The sequence below is a fragment of the Parus major genome, chromosome 5, assembly GCF_001522545.3.
Source record: "Parus major isolate Abel chromosome 5, Parus_major1.1, whole genome shotgun sequence".
NCBI lineage: Eukaryota > Metazoa > Chordata > Aves > Passeriformes > Paridae > Parus > Parus major.
In genome coordinates this window covers 207,238-232,672 of record NC_031774.1, presented here as the reverse complement: position 1 = coordinate 232,672, position 25,435 = coordinate 207,238, and the positions used below count along the sequence as shown (strand labels likewise).

The following is a 25,435-nucleotide window of genomic DNA, read 5'->3' as shown; positions in this document are numbered from 1 at the left end:
TATATTTATATTCATTTTTCTCTGGTGTTGCAGCTCTGCTCTGGTTTGGGAGTTCTTTTTCATGTTACTCTGGATCAGCAGAGAACTTTAAAGCTCTTGGATTTTGAAATCTGAGGCTTTTCTGAGAAATGTGTATTGGTTACTCGTTCCCATTAAAGTTCAAGCAGAGTTTTATAGGGAGTAATAACAGAAATTACATCGAGGTAGAATGAAGAGTTCCAAATGTTTTATTGACCTGAGCTCTGGTAGATTCAATTCCAGTTTCATTTCAATGAGTTTTCTGGCCCATTGCAGCTGTAATTTGTTAGGTGTGATTAATACTCTTACAACTTTTATACAAAGACCAAATATATAATAAATTGAACTAAAAATTCATAATTAGCTGCACTGAAATGACAGCTCAAAACCTCTGATTATAAAACAAAGCCATTTAAAATCTTTTGTTGTTAAATTTTATGTGAACAGAAACAGCTGTCCTGGGGTACCTACAATTTATGTCTTATTCTCAAGGTGACAAATTTGTATATAATTTAATTTAGTTTGCTAGAAATATTTGATCTTTCAGTTTTTTCTCAATGTAAATAAATTCAGATAAAATCCAGCTGACAATGGCCATTCTTGGATCTTCTGGAATTCATTCCACTAAGAAACATTGCAGATTTGAAGCTGTTAAAAAAAACAAAAATTAATTTTCTGTGCAAACCTCTGCCTGTAGCTGGAGCAACAGTTAATTCTGATTAAAGATAATTAAAGAAGGAGTTCCACTTGATTAATTTTTCCAGCTGGATTTTATATTTGGGTCGTCTGAGGACCAGAATTAACAAAGCTCATTCACAGCTCTTCAATATATTGAAAATATTCTCAAATTGCACACCAAATGGTATTATTATTATTATTGGTATTATTGGCATTATTGGTATTACTATTACTATTGCTATTATTATTACTATTATTATTATTACTATTAAAATTACTATTGTATATAAATGTAAATGTATATATTGTAAAATGCAAAATGTATATATTTCATTATTATAATATTTTATTATTATTATAGTTATAATAATATCATATATTATTTATTGTAGCTAATAATAGTAGTAGTATGATTACTATTATTACTATTATTATTCATTTTAGTAATAATAGTAATAATTGTAATAATAGTAATAATAGTAATAATAGTAATAGTAATATTGATAATGATTATAATGATGATAATGATAATGATGATATTAATATTAATATCAAAAAATAAAAATAATGATGATAATGATAATGATGATAATAATAATAATAACAATAATAATAATAATAATAATAATAATAATAATAATAATAATAATAATAATAATAATAATAATAGTATCAGGCTACCTGTAATCTTTGTCCATCCTGCCTATCCATGTGGTATGGGAATAAGGCATTCAGAAACACTACAGTTAAAAATTCAGAAACTAGAATTTTAACTGGAGTTAAAAAGCACCAGAAGAATTATTTTCAGTGCCATGACAGGCAAGATGTTGTCTCCAATAGAATGGAAATCGATTTTTTTTGATGGAAATGCTTTGCATGCTAAATGGAATCCTAGAGGAGGCTGACAGAAACATATTCCAGTTAACATTTGATAACAACTGTAAATGAAATATTTAATTATGAGCATAAGACACCAGCTATGTCTGTAACCTTTTTGCAGCTGCGTTGATGTCACTTTTCCTGCCTTTGACAAGAAAATTAATTGTGCTGCTGAGGTGTGAATTTAAGGCCGTTGAGTGTCCTTTGTTTTTCAGCAGCACTGGTTTATACTCAGCTGTTGAGTACATGAGATGTGCTGCAGTTCTGAGCAATGCCTCCCATTATTTCCTCCTGTGGCACAAGGTTTCTGCTTGCTGGTGAAGTTGGTGTCCCCCAGTTCCCCTGGGATCTTGGTGAAGGACCTTTCCAGCCTCTCAGCCTGGAGCATGGGGTTGTTTCTCCTGGGGCACAGGACTTGGTATTTCCATTTTTTGGGCTTTGCAGAGCCCATTTCTCCAGCCTGTGCTCCCCAGCCAGGGGCTGTCCCTCCCTGTCCTTCCTGCTGTCAGCATTCAGGAACTCACAGAATCATGGAATCATTATATGAAGGTGTTTTATTAAAGAGTTCTGGGTGTCAGGGCCACACAAACCCAAATCTGACTCAGCTTGGTTCTGAACTGAACATACTTTATACTCCATCATTATACAACTTACATATTAATTATTAATCTTACATTGTTCTATTGTATACATTGATTTTATCCAAGCATGGATTTCTCATGATCCCCCTCAAACCCCTAACATTGTTCCTCATGTTCTTTAAACAATAATTACATCTAATATTAGATCTAATAATAATTATATCTAATATACAATAATTATATCCAATATTATATCTAATAATAATTATATCTAATATACAATAATTATATCTAATATTATATCTAATAATAATTATATCTAATATACAATAATTATATCTAATATTATATCTAATAATAATTATATCTAATATACAATAATCACATCTAACAATTGTATCATGATCATCTACTGATTACACAGGTGCAGTTTGACCTCATCTTTAGCAAGTACAAGGTTTAACATTCCCCAGGGCCTCCTTTTCCTGGGCTTGCCAAACCTAACTTTCTTTCTAAGTCCCCAAATTTTAAGACCTTGAGGTCTTAAATTTTAAGGTCTAAGATTTTAAGACCTTTTACTATCAGTGGGGTGTGACAGCAGGGATGGGCCAGCCACTCCTGTGCCCGTCAGGATTGCACTTTCCAAGCCCCCAATATCCCTTTTCCCAGCCATGTAATGCCATTAGAATAAACAAGATTTGAAAAGGATTTACTCTTACCTTTTAGAGAGTGGTTGTGGTGGGAGAAAAGCTTCTAAATGCCTCTGTGAATGCTGCTGGAGTTTGAGCCAGGCAATGTCCTGATGTGAGCTCCACAGCTCAGGTGCAGAATTAACTGTCAGCTGCATCTTCCTTCACTAAAATGTCCTTGCTTTGGTCTTGACTGACTTATTTTTCATCATGTCTAAGGCTCTTTGTACCTCAAAGCCTAAAGGTGATATTAAAAATATTAATTATATTAAAAATATGATCATTTCCACAGAAAAACAGTCTGAAAATACATCAGGTGATGTATAAAACTTTGGTTTTTCCTTGTTGAAGATATTTTTTTAATTATGTTTTTTAATTGTTCACTTTGACCTCGCACTCTCCAGAGCTTCAAAAAGAGGTTTTTCTGTTTTATTGCTCATTCCACAAAGAAAGACACTCAAAACAAACATGATTGCAGTTTATAAAGGTCATTTTTAATTCCCAGGAAGAGAGGGGCTGCTCCTACACGAGAACAATTTACATTTACAAGAAATGTAAATTTTATTTCAAAAAGCCTCGTATACAAGAAACCAGGGAGGGCACTTCCAGAAGTGAGAAGATAATGTTGGGGTTTTTTTGGGTGTGCATTCCAGATGTTTCCAGATGTTTCCAGACATGAGGACACATCCATTAAAGGTTTTTCACCCTCTTTTTGTGGTGAGGCTCGCGGGAGCTCCGTGTAGGAACACCGGGCAAAAAATGATCCTGGACCCGTCTGCTCCCTGCAGATGGAATACACTCAATTTTTCAAGTACAACTGGCAGAAAAAAAGGGCCATGAGAATCCCCAAGGCCCAATTATTCCATATATCCATATATCCAGTGTCTCTGAGCTAATGGAAGCTGTTACTGACAAAGAGCTGAGAAATCGGCGATAACTCCGGGCAAAATCTGTCAAACCCGGTCATTTCCTGAGTTTCCTAAAGGAGCTTTGGCACCCTCAGAGTGGGCAGAGCCATGTGGGGGATTAAGGGACTGTACAAACCCTAGATTTTAGCAAATAATAGAATTCCACCCACAGGATGGAACAGGGAAACCTCTCACACCGCTGAGTTTTCTGCAACAGCTGGAAGTTTTTTGTCGTTATTTGGATTTATAAATATTTTTCAGGGTGCTGTCTGTGGCTGGTGTCTCAGTCCGTGGTCCAAAGCGTCTTCCTTTGGTTATTTTAGTTGTTGGAAAGCAGCCTTAGTTCATTGGGGTGTTCCTGGAATGCTGCAACAAACAATAAGGGATTGTAATGGAGCAGTCTAATATAATGTAACAACAAAATAAGCACTATAAAAATCAACATTACGGTTAAGTGACTGCTGCACTTAAACCCAGCAATAACTGAACCCTAAGGTCACTGGCAATTCTGAAGGAAAATGCCCTTAAATGAAGCAATGACTAAAAATAACCTTAAAAAAATCCCTATAAAACTTGATCTGGGTTGATTACTGTTCAAATCAACCTCAAAACCGTCCTTCTCTTTCAGTGTTTGGTTACAGTTTTGAGTGTGCAAAGAACATTCCAGACAGAAAGAAGAACAAATGTGGTAAAAAGGACTTTGGGGGATGTTTGCAGTTTTCCACTCTTAGATTTACCAAGGCTCAACATCCCTGAGCTTCCTTACGGTCAGAGGAATTATTCAAAGTCACAGCAGCTGCCAACAAGTCAGATATTTTCTAATTCAACATATGGCTGATGGTTTATTTTTTCTGCTCCTTTGTTTTTTTTAATTATGTTTGTTTTCCTCTTTTTTTTTCTTTTTTAATTGGGAGGTTTATTTCGTTTGTATGTGCGGCTCGTCGCTAATGCATTTTAATCTTCACTGCATCATCTGGGAAAAAACAGAATATGAAAAGCTTTGTAAATCTGTTTATAAACATGTTACTGAGCACAGCTCTTTGCCAAGGGGAAAGCATCCAAGATGTTTTAATTGACAGCCCAATTGGAGCACACACACATCTCATTTGTGGACACCTCCGGCCGTGAGCTGCTGTTTATCCTCACGTCCCTGCCTGATAAATTGATAAATTGATCTGATAAATTGGGACACACGTGGGTGGTAGGGGCACTGAGCTGAGCAGGGAAAGGGTGCTCATGAGCAGAGTGCACAGCAATATTCAGTGTTTGTTTTCAGGAGCCTCATCAGTCACAGAGCAGAGAAAGTTCTGTTCTGTTACTCTGGGAATGACCAGCTGTGGGAAAAACACAAAAGAATTTTCAGTGGGTTTTTTAAAAAGTCAGAATAAAGAAGTATCAAGTTGAAGAGTTCAGCTATTTTATTTTTCTCAGACTAAAAGGGTTGAAAGCTTTTTACCTTTCTGCAGAGAGCAGAATGTTTTTTGAGTCAAATGAGGGAACTGCACATTTAAAAACTGTCAACAAAGCATCGTTGAGCATGCACACATTTGTTAGGATCTATGAATGTAACTCATTTCCTATTCAACATTCAACCTGAATTTTTTCTTTTGGGGCAATTTTGCATTTAAATGTGATAAATTCTGGTGTCTGGGCCAACAGGGTAAAACAGTTTTATTTGTTCATGGCAGAGGGATGCAGTACAAGATTTTCCAACATGAAAATTGTGAAATTCTGTTTGCGCTAAGATTTTTACTCATAGGAAATCTGTGTTCCCAACCTCAGAGTTCACACATCTTTTTATTTAACTAGTTCATTCTCTGAGGGACAGATTTTCAACTAGACTTCCATATGCATACATATAACCTGACCATACAAATAACATTATTTACATAAACTCCCCATTACCGCAAACATGGCAAGGAAATTGGCTCTGTGGGGTTAAGAACTGAAAGTACTATTTTTCATCAGCAGAAGTCAAGAGCAATTTTTTTTTTTACAAGTAGAGGTTATTCAAAAGCCCCAGTCAGAAATGAGCTTGGCATCATTTGGATAAAGACATGTGAAATTTGGCTGGGGATTTGCTTGGCACTCATTTTGTAAGGCAGAGCCACAAGCTCCTCAAAAACCCCACAGAGCTTCCAAACCACCCTCACACCTTCTCCTTGTGCATGGCTGTAATTTTGTGTCTCCTCACTATTTACATGCACAAAGAGGCAGAAGTGGAGCTTGCTTTTCAGTCATGCATAATGTGGATAATCATCCTGCCTCCCACATCTCTTCTGCATGCTATTTAAATGAGACTATTGCCTGCTTTTTAGTCAATTTTAAGCCAAAAATATCTAGTGGCTTAATAACAGCTGTTTCTCTTTAAAATGCACTTAGAAATCCTGTTTAGGGTGCTAATTTGCTTAAGGGATGGATCCAAAATACATTTTCTGTTTAATAAGAGCTTCTTTTTGCATTTTAATCTCCTCATCAACAGTAATAGGCTATGGATATATAGAGGCAGGGTAGTGTTTTTTTGAGAGGGGGCATTCCTAAGCACTCGATTTTACGTGATTTTGTAAAATGTGTGAAGCATTTGAAGATACTCCTCCAACTCAGAGCATCCTGAAATAAACAGGCAGCCCAAGACAGCTACATCAGTGTCCAGCAGCACAATATTTGTATTTCCAGTGAACTGGAATATTCATTTAGCTTCTGCAGGGCTGTTTTTTTGTCGGGGCTTTTTTGTTTGGGTCTTTGTTTTCCACAAAAAAAATAAAAAAAGTGAGACAGTAATGGCTGTCTTCAACTCCCAGAAAAATTGGCCAGGGGAATGGAAGAGCCTCAAATTCAGGCAAGGCTCCCAGTGTTGCAAGGAGCCCACGGTTCTGGGCAGCTGCAGAGAGCCAGGGAATCAAACTCATTCCAACTCCAGGGCAGGGAGCCAAACAATCCTAAAAGCCTTGAGTGAGGAGCTGAGTCGCTGTTAGTGTGCTCCTGGATTTGTCAGGCCTTTAAGTAGCAGCCATGAGCAAATTCAATGAGATCCCAGGCTCCCAAGCAGCTTGCTGGATGGGAAAGGGAGTGTATTTCCAGCAGAAAGCTGCCCAAGTTTGGAAGGGGTTCATCAAAACAAATGTGTGTTGCTACAGTCTCTTTTGGTCTCAGCAAATTAGCATTGTTTCACTGGAAAATTGTCATCCAGCTGTAATGATATTAACTCTTGCTTTACCCAGTGTCTTGGACATTTTTCCAAATTTCCTGCTCTGCTATGAACCCCACTCAACAAGGAATAGCAGGTTGCACTGCAAAAGGATATATAATAAATAATAACATATTTCCTTTAGCTTTAAGGCACTGCCTGAATCAGAACATGTTCTTCTTCTCTCTCCTCTCCTTGTGTTCCTGTCTGCCTCAGCCTTCATGATTCTGGGGTGGGAATTTGTCACCCCTGACAGCAGCGGGTGCTCGTGGCTTTAGACAACCAAAATGGCAAAATCTTGTGTTTCTTGTGAAAGTGGCTGGCTCTTTCTGCCAGGCCCAGTGTTCTGGAGTTTTACAGCACAAGGTCTGCTTTGATGGGCTAAAAAAATCTCTCTGTCCACACAGGGAACTGCTGAGCAGTGACTGAGGGATGTGGGGAATAAGGCACGGAGAGATGTTTCCTCTGCAAGAGGTTTGGGCACACCCTGCGCTGCTTGAAACAGCCTGAGATGACTCCAAACCCACAGGAATTTAACCAGGGACTTAGTCAGGGCCTAAGGATGACCCAAAGCCAGGTTCTGTGAGGTGAGGCCTGTGTGTCTCTCCCCTGCTCGTTGGTGGTCACAGCCTGGTGCACGGATCCCCAAACTGGCTTCAAACTGGCAGCAAAGAGATGTGCACAAACTAATTTATCCTGCAGAAAGAAAACATCACCTGCCCCCTCAGCTTAAATCCTCTTGGACCATCAACAGGGACAAAGCAAGGCAATTAGGAAGGAACTTCTGTTGCCATACCTACAAAGCCATTAATTCCTAAATGGTTTCACATATAGAAAAAACCTTCTTTCATTTCTGCTGTACCGAGTATTATTGATTTTTGCTGTTGCAGCAGTGCCTTAAAGACCTGGCCAGGGCCTCTAGGTATAGATGTGTTATGTTTTTTATGGGCATGCAAGACAGAGATAATCCATGCCCTAGGCAGCTATCAAGTCAAAAAGCAACAGGATGTTAAAAATATATGGGGTGTAATGAGGTAGGTAAACCTGCACAAGAACCAGACAATAATGCTGAAACAGGAAGATGAAGTCGCTCTTTCTCTCATGTGAGAGATTTCTCATATTTCTTTCATTGTCACACCACATGTGACAATTAATTAGTGTTAATCACTGCAGTATTATGGGATAAAGCAGTGATTTTAGTGCTTAGGATGTGACTATTTCATTAACAAAAGGCTCTCTTGTTCTTGCATCAGGCCCACCAAACACCATCTTGTTAATGTATCCACTCTGGTGTGTTTTCATCATGTTTTGGGGTATTAATTAGCTGAGGCAAGGGAGCAGGGATAGCATTGTTAATGCTACTGGAAGTATCTAAAACAAAAAGCAGAAAGTCTCATTTTACTCTGCACTGCAGCACATACTCCAAACAGAAAGGACTGCTGACAGAACTGCTTGCAATGAGGCTCCACAGATGAAGGCAGTGCAATTTGTCGGGGTTAATTCCAGCTAACAACATTGTTTTGATAAGCACTACATGTGCCATGTTTATACAAGCCTCCCTGCTCAGATCCACTCCTCCTGGAAATCCCTGCTCCAGTCGTCTTTGTTCAGCAGCAGAGAGAGATCTGCACCCTTTAAACTTCGGTTCTTACTCTGCCTCAGAGCCCTGGCACGTGCATTTTATGAAATTTTTGCATCTCATTTATTCAATTAGTGTAATTAGTGGATGTTTTTTTCTTTGTCTTCCTTTTTCCTGCAGTGCTGTCACGGCTCAGTCACTTGGGAGCCCTGAGCTCCATGACAGCACAACCATGGAGGGGTCAAGGCAATCAGGGAGCTGGATCAGTGGTGCCATCCCCCTGTCTTGGGGTGCCAGCCCAGGAAAATGCTCCCAGGAGCGATAAAAACCCATTTCCAAGCCTCAGTTATCAGTCTTGTGCCTCCTGTGAATGTATCTTTGCACCTCTATTGCATCCAGGGGTTATCTGTGGGTTTGGGGTGTGCAGAAGCCAGATCAGGACCTGCAGATCTGCACACACAAGCTGCAGCTTTGTGTTTTAGAGTAGAGAATCTCCATGTTCACTGATTCATTGTGTTCATTGAGTAAATCTCCTTTTTATTTATGTAAAAAAATCATGCCTAACCCTTCTTCTGTCTCAATACAAAGACTCACCTTCCAGTTTTCATGTGCTCTCCCATAGCAAAAAAAGGAATTTCTTATAAAAGTTCAGCTTGCAAAAAAAACAAACCCAAACTTGCTGTAATAAATAAAGAAAGGCAAATACTTGAATGAAGACATTTATGCAGTGCTTATGTGAAGTATAGTGGAAAGGAAGCCAATCATTTTCTATTCATTATTGTTTGAAATAGCATCATGTGCGTGTAAACAGAGCCCAATTTATACAAACAATTCAATAAAAGCCCTCAGATACGCTATAATTCCTGATAAAATTACGTGTTTATGCTACAAAGTAGATTGGCTGAACGCATGTTGGAAATTACAGCAGTTTAACTGCAGGTTTAAATGTGTTATTGAAAAGTTTATTTTATGTTTTATATATAAAACAGCTGAATTATAACAGCAGCACTAACTTTTAAATACTATTAATGGCTACTGCTCTGTTATTTCATTAAACAGAGATCTGCTTCTTCTAAAATCATCTCTCAAGCTGTTAGGATGGTTATTTTCTTTTTAAGGCAATGTGTTAGAGGTGCTGTGCTGCACATTATTCTGCACAAGAGCTGCTGTAATTCAAGAGTCACTTCTCCATTCCCCAGACAACAAGAACTTTATGACAAGAACTTTGCCTCACAGATATGTGAGTATAATGAATAAATGACAAGTTCTTACCAGATAACAATATTATATTCTTTATTGTGCTTGGGCCCTCGCTTACAAAACAGCCAGGAAATGTCAAACACTTTGATAAATCAGCTCTGACTGAGTTTCAGTTCTCTGGAATCCTGCACACATTGATGAGAACAAGCCCTTTCCTTCCAGGAGATAAAATGCAGCTCACCCTTGAGGCAGAGGTTGAAGCAATGTGTGGATGAGAAGATAAGCCTGCAGAAGGTGTTAATAAATTCCATTAATTTAATTTATCAGTGGCCATTGCTGAGGGGAGATGGTCCTGCAGATGGAAATCAGTGGGATGGATTTGGTAGGGGATTATTTCAGGCACTTTGTTTAACAAGGACTCCTGAAGTTCTGATGTATTCCAGGAGAAATGGTGCTCCAAAGATGAATAATCAATTGATTACTTTCACTGAAGTTGTTTTGAGAAAAGCCATCTCCCACTAGAATGGAAAATCTCATCTTCCAGCATTGCAGGCTAGTAACAATCTTGGACTTCCTTCAATCATTCCTTAATAACAGCAGCAATAGCTTGTGCTGATTTTAAAACTAGGTTTTCCAAGGCCAAATGCCTTCTCAGGCTTTTCAGTTTCACAGCCTGGAATAAAAGCCCACATTTTTGAAAAAAACCCCAATAAATAATGGAGTTTCTACAAACAAGATGGGCCACTTGCTTCTCCAGAGAGCAAAGGGGCATCCAGGGGCTTTTTATGCTAAAATACAAGCAAATGTAAATTTCTAAGTGAATATAACAGTGATTCCTGTTAGGTGTGTCCTCTGAGACTTTATTTGTCTTCTGTGAGATCTGGAAGTCAGACTGATAGATGGAAGAATGTCCCACTGCAGCTGGCTCTCCAGTTGAGAGGCTGAAGACTGTTGTGCCTTTTCCCAATCTTTCTTTTTTTTGACTCACAGAAATCCCTAGCAATATATTTCCAGGTATCACTTTGAACCAAATGGATTCACTATTTTCCTGCTTTTTAAAAGCTTTTTAAATCTTCCTGAGACAGATGTCAGTCAATCCTTCCCTCAATCTTTCCTTTTTCTTCTTCTCCTCTCTGAATCAAGGTGAAATAATTTTTAAATTATTATGAATTATTTTTGAATTATTAATATATTATTTTAATATATATGAATTTTGAAATGCTGCTCAGAGCATCCAGATATGGCCTAATAAAAGGGAGAAAAGGATGTGATCTTCTGCCATAATTCCTTTAACCTGCTACAAATCTGTTTCCATCTCATACATTTACCTAGATGGTTCTTTGATCTCAGAACACCTCAGGTGACCAGGGTGTGGATGGGACTGACCATCTAAAAACACAAAAGTTGCAAACACTTCTGAGCTGCTTAATACATTTTATTTTGTTAGGCTTGGAGCCCAAAACGCTCCAGGAACTTTCCAAACACAGAGGTGGATTCTGCCTTTGGCTTTGTGTCACTACTGACAGAAAATTCCATTTTGTTGATGTGTTTGTCTCTCTTAAAACAACCCTGCATTATGGTATTCATCATAAATCCACGTGACTGAAATTCTCTATTCACTGCAACACAAACAAAGCTCTTTTTTCACCTTCAGTGGCATAAAAATCTGTGAACATGGCCATGAAAATTTGCTGAATGTCCTTTTTTTTTCCCCTCCCAGCACATAAATGAAATAGAATGAGAAATCATGATGCTTGGAATTTATTTTTTTAATGATTATGCTTCAGATAATTAATTCATAAGTCATTTCTAGGCCCTTGAGGTTCCCGTGACGCATGAGGGTGAATGTTGTTGTTAAGATAATGGAATTAAGTGGAATGTGGGTGGTGTAGATTCTGAAATGCTGGCACTGTGCATCTGTAAATTCTTCTGTGGGCTGCAGAATGATGGGGCTCCTAAATATCTAATATTTATGGATATCCTAAATATCTCTCCCCATCCTTGCCTAGGTAAGCAAACAGAGGCAAACCCAAAACATGCAGAGTTTGAATTCTGTAAGAATGAGTAATAATAATAATATATTTATAATTTAATATAATATAACAATAATATAATATATATTATATCATGTTATATTATATAATATTATATAATATTATATAATATAATATGATATTATATAATATTATATCATATATTATATAATATCATATTATATCATATCATATTATATAATATTATATAATATAATATAATATTATATCATATTATATCATATATCATATTATATTATATTATATTATATTATAGTATAGTATAGCATAGTATAGTATAGTATAGTATAGTATAGTATAGTATATTATAGTATATTATAGTATATTATAGTATATTATAGTATAGTATATTATATTATATTATATTATATATAATATAATATATCATACATCATATATTATTTATGATTTATTACTTATTAATTAATATTCATTTTCATTATTATGAATAATAATAATGATAATGATAATAATAATAATAGTTATTATTATTATTATTATTATTATTATTATTATTATTATTATTATTATTATTATTATTATTATTATTATTATTATTATTATNCAGAGGCAAACCCAAAACATGCAGAGTTTGAATTCTGTAAGAATGAGTAATAATAATAATATATTTATAATTTAATATAATATAACAATAATATATATTATATCATATTATATAATATTATATTATATTATATAATATCATATTATATTATATCATATTATATAATATATTATATAATATCATATTATATAATATCATATTATATAATATATAATATGATATTATATTATATCATATTATATCATATATCATATTATATTATATTATATTATATTATATTATATTATATCATATCATATCATATTATATTATATTATCATATTATAGTATAGTATAGTATAGTATAGTATAGTATAGTATAGTATAGTATATTATAGTATATTATAGTATAGTATAGTATATTATAGTATATTATATTATATTATATATAATATAATATATCATATATCATATATTATTTATTATTTATGATTTATTACTTATTAATTCTTATTTATTTTTATTATTATGAATAATAATGATAATGATGATGATAGTAATATTAATAATGATAGTAGTAGTAATAATAATAATTATTATTATCATTATTATCGCTATTCTTCTTCTTCTTCTTCTTTTTATTATTATTATTATTATTATTATTATTATTATTATTATTATTATTATTATTATTATTATTATTATTATTATTATTATTATTATTATTATTTACAGCCCACTATGAAGTTATCCTTGCTCTGCACTGAGGTTTTTTGGCAGATGCACAGAATCAGAAGAAACAGTGACCACAGATTTTGTTTGGCTGCTTTTCAATTCTGCATATTCAATTAAAAAAGAAAAAAGATGCAAAAATGAACGATACCAGCAGCATAGAAACTGAGAGCAATGATCTGATCTGGAGCTGGTGGACAATTTTATCCTTTGTTGTCATAAAGTTTCCATGTCATGAAAATGTTTAATAGATTTGCATCAATATTTTTTAATATCTGATGCTTCATGTAAGTGTGAAAGAAACAAAACACATTGCATTGCCAGGATATTTTTTTTCATGAAGTATTTCCTAAAATCAGCTCAACAGAAAATGGATAAACCTTTACCTTCCACATTCACCAATTCTTGCATTTCCATTGCCCAGAGTGCATTTTTGCAGTGGATTGTGATATTTTTGTTTTTACTGATTACAATCTCTCCCTGGAGGAATACCAGCTTACCTGTGTGCTCAATATTTCCCCAGATGCAGACAGAAATGTGCTCCTGCAGACAAATTGCATACATATATCAGAGGCCAAAAAAAAGGACCTTCTCCTAAGATCCAATCCCAGCCTTTAATTTAGGTGAGCATTTGATTCAGGACTTGTCTTTGCAGCTGAAATCGAAAACCAGGAAAGAAGTTTCTCAGGCTTTTGGAAGAGAGACAAAAATAATCTTATCTTTGTACCATCCCTGTGGGTCTTTTTAGCAAGAATCTCCCAGGAATGCTCAGCTAGGACACACTTCACTTTATCACCACACTGAAATGTAAAACATTTGGGAAGTGTGGTGATATTTTCACCAGGAATGTTATTGTAGGAAATTCTTTTGTTAAGGGATTGTGAATTAACCTGTTTTCCCTGCTCAGATGCTGAAGTTTCATTTCTTTGAACACTTTAAAGCAGCTATTAAGAAAACTATAGGACCACTCAGCTAAAATAAAATAATATAATTAAAAAGTAAATCACTGCTGACACCAAAGTGTATTTTAAAGCAGCTGCAGTCAATAGGATGGTTGGATTTTAGGTCACAAAAAAGAAAGGCACACACCCACATGGGACCAATAATGCTGGGCCATTTATTGCAGAGGAGTTGTGCAGAACAAAGCAGGAGAAATGGGGACCTGAAAGCAGAAAAAGGAACTGTAAATGTTGAAGGCTTTTTGTGAGCTCTTGTGGAGCCATAGGAAGCAGTGATTAAGAGAAGTTTTTGGTACAGTTGGGTCTGGTCAGGAAGAGAGAAGCATTCAGAGAAGTTTAAAGATCCCTTCCCTTGGAAAATGTAAAAAGAACTACATGTAAAACAGGTGGCAAATAAAAAAAATCCTAATTACTTCAGAATTCTGATGTAATCTTATAAAGTGTTAAATTCAGATTCACCTGGTCATGCTTACATCAAGTAGTACCTTCATCAAAAAGAGTTGTAACTTTGTATAATTCAGTTATTTCAGAACTAAACTAACATTATTCATGAACAATATCTGGCCTTTCAAACGCTCTTGCCTGTTGTACTCTGAGCAATTCTGACTCAGAAAATGAATAATTGATAAGGTGCAAGTCTGTGAGCAATTGGGATCTTTTCAGTTCTTTGAGTGAGAAGGAGATTTGTTTTCATTTCTAAAACGAGCAGAACATTTTGGAGAAACTGAAGCTGGCTGGTTCAGAGCATTAAACCTTGGCTCAGTAGAAGGGGGTTTTGCTCCCAGAGTTTTCACAAGCGTTTTTCTGATGGGAGGGAAGTCTACAGGAAGAGATAATGCTTAAAATTTCAGGTAATTCTAAAGTTTGAACACTGAGTGTGTTTAATTAAGTAATCAGCTGGGTGGTGGGGGAGAAAACCACGTGAGACAGCAGGAACTGCTCATCAGCAGAGAATTCTGGATCTGAGCTCCCAGACTGAAGATATTTTCTGGATTTTCCTGACCATCACAGCAGATCTTAATGGACACTCTTCCAGTTTATTTTTCATAATGATTTTAGGATTTCTTCCTAGATTATGGTCTGTCTTCCCTTTTATTTCTTTTGCAGAGTTCATGTGAAATGTTATGTGCTCTGTTTGGATTTTAGAACAGCAAAGGAGGTCTATTGGTGTGCAGAAAACTTTGTTTTGATGTTATGACTGTCAAGACCGAATGGAGAGGCAAAAGGTCATTTGTCTTTAGGGTAGAGATGGATGAGGGTGAATTAATGGTTGGAAAGAATTTTTTTTTGAAGGTTGATTTTGTTAATTTATTTTTTATCTTTTTTCAAGCATAGATTATAACACAATGAATCAAGGAGAGGATGAGAGATAGCAGGTGTCCAGTTTTTGGATGGTACTCGGGGAAAAGGAATTGTTTAAAGTTTTTTTGTCCCTCCCTTAGACAAGTATCCTCCTTTGTAAGCCAGGTCTATATCAAAGGAGATGCATTTTCTTTTCAAAGCTGTGCCTGCTCAGGGCCTTTTTGCAGTGTGCCTTTTAGGTTGTTTTTAAATGGATTTTGGTGTTGAGAAAAGCATGGTTGGAACCATAAATTATCCTTATTTGTTGGCTAGTTTACAGAAAATTAATGTAGTTAATTGTTCCTCAGACAACTTAATTGTGCTTGCTGGATTAATCAGTGTTTTACCCACAAATTCAAACTGATTGTGGGTGGTGCCACGTTTGCATGGAGCTGCTTTGGCTTGCAGAAAGTGGAGCAACAAATCACGCAGTGGAGGAGAGAAAGTTTGGTGTTCCCACCTTTCCCTGGTGTCACTTCTCAGGGTTTTTACATCAGAGCAGGGACAGAGACATTTTCAGGCTCATTTTAACAAGTTCTGCAGTGTCATCACTGGAGCCTTCAGACAGACAGACAGACAGACAGACATTTGTCAGGGTGCCTGGAAAAAACCCCTTTCTGAGCTGCAAGGGGTGTATTTGTTCTGCCAGCTTTTCTGTAGCTCCTGCCCAGGATGGTGCCAGCAGGAGAGCTCCTGAACTTCGTCTTTTAAAAGCATTTTAATATTCTTTGAGGTCAGGTGCCATGAAAACACAAAGTGCTATTAATTAGCTCAGAAGACTTGAGAGAGTGAAGCAGTAATTGCACATTTAATAGACTCCCACCTTTTGCTGTGGGGCAACAACTCAGCAATTCTGCTGCGAGCCAACGTTTCCATCCCTTTATTTCAGTGTGCAATTTCAGTGCCAGGAGAAGGGAAAACCCTGGGAATTTTGGGTGCTTTTCCATTAGAAACACGAGTGCTGGAAACATTCATTCTGATTAGCCACAGGGTGATGGGTTCTTAAAGTCACTCCAGTGAATAGAGTCCAAGCTTGGTAATAAGACATTTACCAGGCTTTGCTGCTCCAACCATTAACACCTTTGGAAATTTGCCCTTCAATAAAGTGGCTGTTCTAATCTCTTTAGGGATTAATAAAAAATAAAACAACCTAATTTTATTTTAAGGGATAGAAAAGGATTTTAATGAAGTTAGGGATTCAGTGGGGACCAGCCTGGCCTGTGTTTTTGGCCACATTTATATTTATATTTGGCCACAAATAAACTGGTGAATGATGGTGGTGCTCAGTGTTCTTCTGGAAATCCCTCAGCAGGAGCCTGGTGTGAGAGAGGATTTGAGGGAGAGGAAGTAAAAGATGAAGGAAAATAAATGCCTGTACACAGTGCCCCTGATTTAAGAGAACTGAGCACAATTCTAACACTGGCCAATCCTGATCACAGAGTTACTAGAGAAGAGTTTATTATTAGAGACCTAAAGGAATACAAATGAAATGATCACAGCAGAAATATGTCCTTTACTATGGGAATGAGAACCAGCAAGGTTTATTAAACATGCAATTACTGTGACTTTGTTGGGACTAAAAGTGCCATGGAATATTTGAAATGCCTGTTTCATGGCGTAAGAATGAATTGTGTCGTTTCATGATAACATGGCTAACATTTAAACCTAATTTAAACCTAATTTCAGATCACCAGCTTCAGAGATAAGCACATAAACAGTGTACACATGATTTCAAACCAACCACGAGAAGGAACAAAGGCTGAACCTCAGAACAAGAGATTTTAGCAGTGCACTCAGGTAACAGCCTTAGTGCTGCCAGCCTGTGGTTATCTCACAGCTAAAACTGAAATATTTATCCTGACCTCACTGCAGAGCTTGTTTCTCACTAATTCCCTATGTTTAGAGTCAGCACTGTGAGCACGGGGCAATATGGAAAATTCCTGTGTTTGTGCTTTTAGAGTGCAAGCCTCTGTTTGTGGCCTTTAACTTAGAAATATTCTGAAAATAAAATACATGAGTGCTCCACTCAATTTGGTGTCCTTGGGCTTTTCCAGAGCACTTCAGAGATGTTCCTTAAGAGAAATTCCCTTCTTCATGTCTGGCTTGTTACAGAGACCACATCAACCATTTCTGTCTGGCTACTGCAGCCTCGTGGCTCCAGGGTTAAACTCTCAGTTTCCTCTCCTGATTTTGCATTTCTAAATCAGCAAATAGAGAGCCAAGCAGTACTTTCTACAATGGAATTAATAGTTCTTCCCTAACATGTTCATTATATCGAGTGCAGATGTCACTCTGCTAGCATCTCCTACAGTATTTACTATTATTTACTATGATTTACTATGATTTACTATGATTTACTTTTATTTACTATGATTTACTATTAATTACTATTATTTACTATTATTTTCTAATAATAATTTTTATTATTAATACAATGCTGCATTGTGCAATTCCTCTTTTAATATTAATTCTACTGAGTGGCACATGTAAAGTGTAGCCATATTTACTGATGTAAACGTACTTGGAGCTCCTTAAGCTCAAGTACTGGTAGTTAAATAACCTTCATCTCACCCCCACACTTTAATTTGCAAAAAAGCCATATTTATTTTTGGTTTTTTTGGTGAGTTTTGGTTTGGGGTTTCTTTTTTTTTTTGGAAGAAGTGGTGAAGAGTGGCTTAGAGACTTTTTAATGAAAGGAAATGAAGCTGTTGTGGTTGCCTCTGTACACCTAAAGCAATTCTTTCTTTTTAATTTTTCTAAACTTAGAAAATTTGATTTATACATCCTGAATGGAATAAAACCCTTGCATTGATTTATCAAAGTGCTATCAAGGGTCAGGAAAGCTCACCCCACCTCCTGAGCTAATTTGCTGGAGCTATTTAAAACCCCTTGCTATTATCCAAATAATTATTTCTCCTCTGCTGAAGCTCCTACATTTAGCTAATGTGTGAGCAAAGCATGAGGAGGAATAATTGTGACACCTGGAGTGTCACTGCCAGCACTCAGCAGATGACAGAATTGTTCTGTGCCCCTGTTCCCTGGGCTGCTTCTCAGAGCAGACCCAGCCTCCTCCTGAGCTTTCCTGCTGATTGAAGCAGTTGAATTTCACTTATTCCCAGCATGCCCAAGAGCCTGTCCCAGTGCTTTCACCCCTGACTCTTGAAACTATGTCAAGGAGCCTGAGCAAAAAAAAATGCTGTATTTACCTGAATATGAGTCTGAAGAGTGATTTAAACCAGTTTTATCATTATCTCCAGTGAATGCAGGTTTTGTCTTGCCACTTGCAGCTTCTTTATTGTGTTGGATTGTTATCTAGGGCTTTCCCCCCCTGTTTCTTTTCTGGTGCCCAATCTTTGGAGAGTTTAAAATAGCAGTAGCTTTATAGCAGTTAGGTTTAAAGGCTAGGTTAGCCTAAAGGATGGATGGGACTGGGGATGTTGAGACAGGAGGAGGTCAAAAGGGTGAGTGTTGGATAAACCCATCCAGCAGAGGGTGGGAGCTGCACCACTTAGGGTCAGCTTCAAAATCCAGTTTGATCCCCTGCTTTAAAAAACAGCCACTGTGAACTGCAGTAAAAGGATTTTCCCTTGGGTTTGGTGGGGTAGTTTAGGATCCCAGGATGTTCCTGCTGGTCCTAGAGACAGAGGAGCGTTCGATGTAGAACGAAGCAAAACGTCCGGTAGAAAATCAACATGAGCTGGGTTCCCGAGGGAGAATCTTCCCCAAGGACTCTGCTCAGGCAGAGAAAATGAGAGCTGAGATCCTCAGAGCACACCTAGAGTTCATTAGCACGCGCTGCTGAGCTTTGTGCTGTGCAGAACATGAGTTATCGCTTTATTGGGATCCCCCAGGTTATGTAACCGCGCCTTGGCGGGGATGAACCAGCGCATCTGAGGTTGGGGTTGCCCCTAGCAACAGCTCTGTTATCAATTTCAGCCCACATTCACCTCCTGAAACCCCCACCCCAGCCAAAGGAAGGACAGGTAAGGCAGGAGGTTGTTAATGCAAAGAGAGTCGGTGCTTTTGGGATATAAACTCGGATTAACAATGAACACGCTTCTTTTTGCATCCCATCCCAGATATTCCTTAAAAAGTCAGGAGTTCTAATTCCTGTAATAGCCTTGGAAATCTTATTTCAAAACACACAAAGTCAGCTGACATCTGTGCAGTCGCTGTCTCCAAATGGTGAGGCTTTAACACTCATTTCCATATTTTCTGGGAGATATGGACAACACCCACACTTGGGGAAAATTCTCACCCCAATTACCTGACAGAGAGGTTTTTCTTTGTAAAAGTGAGCACAAAACTTCCAAATATCTTTCCTGCACAGCCCAGGAGCTCAGCTGGGGCTGTCTGAGCAATGGGTTATTTGCTCTCCAGAAGCAGGGATGTTTTCAGGCAGTAACTGCTCAGAAATGGATTTAAATGCTTGGCTTTCCTTCTGTTTTTATTCAGTTTCACCCCAGCAGTATTTCCTTATCCATCTCAAACCCAAAATTGTGTTATTAGCAGTTGGCTGGTTATTATGAAAAGCCTAGAAATTCCCCCAGACTTTCATAATTAGTGAGCTGAAAAACTCAGATTTTCTATTGCCTGAAATGACATTACCTATTTTTCAAAGAAAACAAACAAGACTTTTTAATTAAAGAAACTGCTATTTATACAGGGAAATATTGAATTTGTAGGTTCCATGATCAAAAAAATGAATTCATTCAGGCATGTTTAGATATCTTATAATATGTGTGGTTTTCTGTGCTGCCACAAAATTGCTGTCATAAACACAGAGAAGTCAAAGTAAAATGGGAAACACAATCCTGGTATAATTCCACTGGCAGAAATGCATTTTTGCTGTTGTTTATGATAATTCCAAACCTGTGCTCCTGGCTCTAAGTGTAATCTTCCTGAATCTAAGTCAGTCATAGGTTTAAACAGAATTTAGTTGTTATCAAATGATAAAAATAATTTTGATTCTGGGTGTTTTTCCCTCTCAAATGAAGCAATTTGTGATTACAAGCTACACCTTTTCAAAAATGCTCTTTTTTTTTAAGAACTGGGAAAAAATCCAGTAGTTTTACACACCATCCTAGAAACATCTCTGCCTGTGAACTGAATCTCAGCACTGCTTTTATCCCAGGAATATTTTGTTACCACACAAAAAAACACCTACTTCCCTTTTCTTTCAAAGTTTTCACAAATGTCAGAGATGAGCCTACACCAGCATCCCTTTTCATTCAAATACAGCTGCAAAAATGAGGTAGGAAAGGTTTCTACAGATTTTTACCAGCAGGAGGAAACGTGCCATGCTTTGAGTAATGGGAGTCTGTAATTTGTTGAGCATTAATTATCCAGATATTTTGTATTAGATAATACTTTAAAGGCAAGATTATTTTTTTGTTTCTTTGTGATTTCTGTGTGTGAGCACACAGTGGAGCTGGAATAAGGACAATTTATAGCAATCCTAGAAGACTGATCAGATTTTTAAGAGCACCCAAAAATCCCTCCAAAGCACTACATCATTCTAATTTTTACAGCACTTGGTTCCCCACAGAACTGTGCAATGCACTTTTTCATGCTCATTTTATCTCTTTCTCCTTTAACAACAAATTATTTTTTGAGGGGAAGGATGATCCTGCAGGGGAAGATGCTATCTCAGAGCTCAGATATGTAGGTTTGTTTCCAGAAGACATCCAATTCATCATCTGGGAACTGGAGATAATGTTGCTTTTTCTACTTTTTTGAGAGCCTTGTGAAAATGAATCCACTGTGGAAAGGCGTTCAGATAGAGTGAGGGGTGCTGTGGAAGGAATTAAATGGTTTTTATTCTATAACAATGGGATGAATGCCAAGCAGCAGCAGTATGAAATGAGTGAAATTGAGCTCTGGCCCAGCCCAGGTGTTTTTCATTCCCACATTTCATTGGCTCTGGTTCTCATTTTGATGTCAGATAACACATTAGTTTGTTTAGCTGAACCAAATCATATTATTGCAGTGCTAAGTGATCTGCACACTTATAAATGTCATTTGGCAGACCTAAAAATAAAAATAGTAATAAAACTTATGAAAAAAAGCTTGGAAAGAGTATGGAATAGATTCTGATCATGTTGGTTACCAAAAAGTAGCAGGAGCACAAGGAATAACTTCCAGGGATTTCTAGATCGTACTCATCTCTCTTTCATTCAGAAGGTATTCAGATCACACTTAAAACTTCTGCTGAAAGCTTTCATTACTTTCTTTTAATGGATTTGACCCTTCAAACATGTTGTTTTAAGTCCTCTTGGTTGAGAAAGGTTTCAAATCAAGTTCTGTCTTTAATGCTGCCTTTTTGAGCCATGTCCCACTTTCTGTTCTTGAAGCGAGGGAAGGCTTTTAATCTTTTGTAGGTGCACAGTAAAAGGTTTTAACTTTGCAGAGGTTTTGTACCACAGGGTTCTGTGTGCTGCCATTTAATTACTTTATTCTGCATGAGCATTCATTTGTACATTGGGGGAACAAATGGATGTAAAGCAAAGGATTAATTTTTACCAACTTCAGAGGGACAGTAAGGCTGTCAGTGTCTGAATGACATTATCAACCCTTTAAAATCAAGCCATCAGGAATTTTTGGGGATCAGAGGTTTCACAGGGGAAAGCTGATGAGCTGTGGAGAAAAGGAGAGTTGTTTGCAATTTTCTGTGTGTTTTAAATCAAATCAGATTGAAGTCAATCTGGAAAGTACTTTGGCTCCTCTGGACTTCTTGAGCAAGGTTGTGTAGAGGAAGAGCCATTCTCCTTCAGATGGAGACACCCTGCAATCATCCATAAAACTGAAATTGCAGCAGCAGGTTTGGGAGAAAAACCAAGTTTTGTCTGTGATTATGTCTAACCACACTTGAGGGATTTTCACCAGCTCCAAGCAGGAGCTTTGGTTCCCTTCCCTTTAACTTCTGACAGCGTAACATTTTGACACTCCATCATTTTGCAAACATTTTCTTTGCCAAGATGTAAGAGCTTCATTACTTTGAGTCATTTCTTCCAAGATAAATACAAAATTGATGACAACTTGCAACATGCCACAGTGAAAAAAAAAAAAAAAATAAATCCCAGTTCTCTTTTCCAAATTTTGGTGGGAATTCGAGACTTTGTTTACTTAAATTACTTTAATTAAAGCAAAACTTTGGGGATTCAAAGAGTAAAATGGGTACAAATGTAGGACAGCAAGCACTAAGAAAATGTTAATAAAATTATGTTTTTATTGTGTTAAGATAGAAGTGGTGTTTTTTGCCTCTACTGTGAAGTCTGTGCAGTTGTTTTATTCGAGGCACTTGGGTTACATCAATTGTTATTTGTTCCTGATTTGTGGGTTTCTCTCCAGGCATTTCAAATCCTCTCAGCTTCTCCCATCTGCCAATAATTATAGCTGAAGACATTGGCCAGCAAATCCAAGCCCAGCACCTTTTCCATAGATTGCTCTCCATCCAGGGATCGTTCCCAGGGCTGGGAATTCCTGGGGAACATCAGTTTTAATTTAAATTGATCATGTTCATCCTCAGAAGTGTGGAGTCACTGTTTTCTGGAGGAGCTCCCTGCAGGAGGCTGGAGAGGGGCAGGACAGTGGCCACACCTGGGGCAGGTGGAGCTGCCCTCCCCAAGCCAGAACTCACCAGAAACGCTGGGAATGTGCAGGACAGAGACACCTGAATAATTAGAATATCAGTAATGACTTAAATCAAGTTGTTTTTTAATCCTGTGTAATTGTCAAGGAGCTCCACGTATGAAAAATGTGTATTTTCACTCCAGGCTCAACAGCACACCACATTCTGTAATTTTTAATTATTTTTTTTTTTCAATTTTAATTTTTTTTTCAATTCTTTTTTAAAATTTTGATTCAGAAGGTTTCCATGAATTCAGTGCTTGAATCTGAATTTCCACCTCCCTTAAAATTTCAGGGATATCTAAATGCACCATGCACTGTTCCTTACTCCCCTCTGCATTAACTACTGAGCTGGTAGTCCCTGCTCATCCACTCTTGGTGTTAATTTTTAATTTGATTAACACGTGTTGAAATGCTTTCAGACATGTCTGGGTTCGATACTAGTGACATCATTACTGCCTGCTATTAGATATGCACATTTATTTAATAAATGTGACCATCTGTGCTCATGGCAGACTTTTGTTGGGATGTAAAATGCACAGTGAATAACTCTGAATCCAAATCTCTTCCTGAGGCAAGTAAATGAAGATGGGAAGTTTTAGGATATTGAAACAAGGAAAATTAAAAATTAAGGGAAATTTCATTGTCAGGGACAGACAATGTCCTTTAACTTCAAACCTTTAACTTCCTTCATTTAATCATGTTTCTTAATATTCATAATATTCTTAATATTCTTAATATTCTTAATATTCTTAATGTTATTAATATTCTTAATATTCTTAATATTCTTAATATTCTTAATATTCTTAATATTATTAATAATATTAATATTATTAATATTATTAATAATTTTCTTTTTAAACCACTTTGAGTGCAAAGATGTCTCTCTTTTGAAAGTGTGGAGGTGAGAAGAGGGCTGCCCTAGATGAACCTGGTGAATCCCTCCTGCATGGACCAGGAGAGGGTGTTGGGCTCACCCAGGGTGTGCCTGTCCTGCTGCCATAGCTCTGCTCCTGCCATCACAAAATTCTCTTTTTTCTACCCCTATCAGTAGTGTGGGAGCCTGGGAAAACATCTTTATACTCACTGGCCTTTGTAGGGTTGGATTTTCAGCTCTTTTGGCTCAGCACACTTCATGTACTATGGGATTTTTCCAGACATCTGTATACAAATATGGATTTCCAAACAAGAGATTTTCCAATACAGATTTTCCAATAAAAGTGATTTCCAAAAAAAGTGGCTTTTCCATCCACCCAGGCTAAGGGGGAGGTGATGTCACATTTGTATTCCTGAGGCTGAAAGCCTCCTGTGTCAGCAGAGAGGGCACATCAGCTCTTAATGCTCTTGCTTTGGTAAAAATAGGGGTTCAGAGGATATTGAGGGTGGTGGAAACAAGCAGTGAAAGCTGTTTTCCTTGAGCTGGGTGTGTATGGAGCAGGGGTGTCAGAAATATTGGTACCAAGCAAGAAATGGCTCTGTTATCACTGAGCTGAAAGGTCAGCTCTGCTGGAAGTGCCAATTACTGGGAACAGATGAAGGGGGTTTCCTGCTCTAATTGGGAAATATTTTTAAAAGACAGTAGAAATCACGGTAGTGAGTTGTGAACTTTGTGTCCCTCAGGGAGAATTCCTGGTGTGGATTCCTAAGGGAGATGGGGAACACGCTTCTGGAGAAGTGTGATCCATGTCTTGTGGGCATCAGAGCCTTGTTAAGGTTCTCCTGTCTTTGTCCCCAGTTTATTGTAGCAATATCAAGTTTAAAAGTGCCAAGGCAAGGATTACAGCAGGCTTTAGGAAATGATCTTTTCTGCTTTGTGGGCTTGCCACAGATGGCTGCTACATTTCACCCTGGGATTTCCACAGGCGTCAATGGAGAGCAAAGAGAACCTGGAACCAGCTCAGTGCATCCACCACAGAGCCTTTACATCCTTCCAGACATAAAGATAATAAATAACACATAAATAACACATCACAGGGTGTGCTGGGTTGCCCACAGCAGCAGCCTCTAGTTTTTATCTGTCTTTTATCTGTATTAAGAGCGATTTTTCTGTCCTTGTTTGGTATCCAGCTGGTGAATTCCTGGTGGAAGCTTTCCCTCAGCTCCTGATGCCAAACCACCATCTGCAAACTGCTGCTGCTGTTTAAAGCTCCTACAACCAGTCTGATCTGGTGCTTTGTGCTGTTTTTCTGCTGTAAAACATATTGCTCTCATTGTAAAAATGTTCTTTGTCTCTCTCCACAGAGCGATGAGGTCCTGACAGTGATCAAGGCCAAGGCACAGTGGCCAGCCTGGCAACCTCTGAATGTGTAAGTAAGTAGGGAATTGTCTGTCTCAAGAGCTTTGTGTTGAGTAAAGAAACAACCTAAAAATTTGTTGGTAGATGAGTTTGATGAGTTTTTAAACTTTTTGATTTCCTTCTTCTTTTTCTTCTTTTTCTTTTTTCTTTTTCTTTTTCTT

General features: G+C 37.2%; 1 protein-coding gene across 1 annotated transcript in view; it reads left to right on the top strand.

Annotated features, from left to right (window-relative positions):
- The window catches only part of SPON1 (spondin 1), a 187,073-nt gene that overhangs the window by 129,112 nt on the left and 32,526 nt on the right, over positions 1–25,435 (top strand). The window contains exon 7 of the mRNA XM_015632131.3: positions 25,220–25,284. Within this exon, the coding sequence (XP_015487617.1) occupies positions 25,220–25,284 (65 nt within the window). The remainder of the gene's footprint in view (positions 1–25,219; positions 25,285–25,435) is intronic.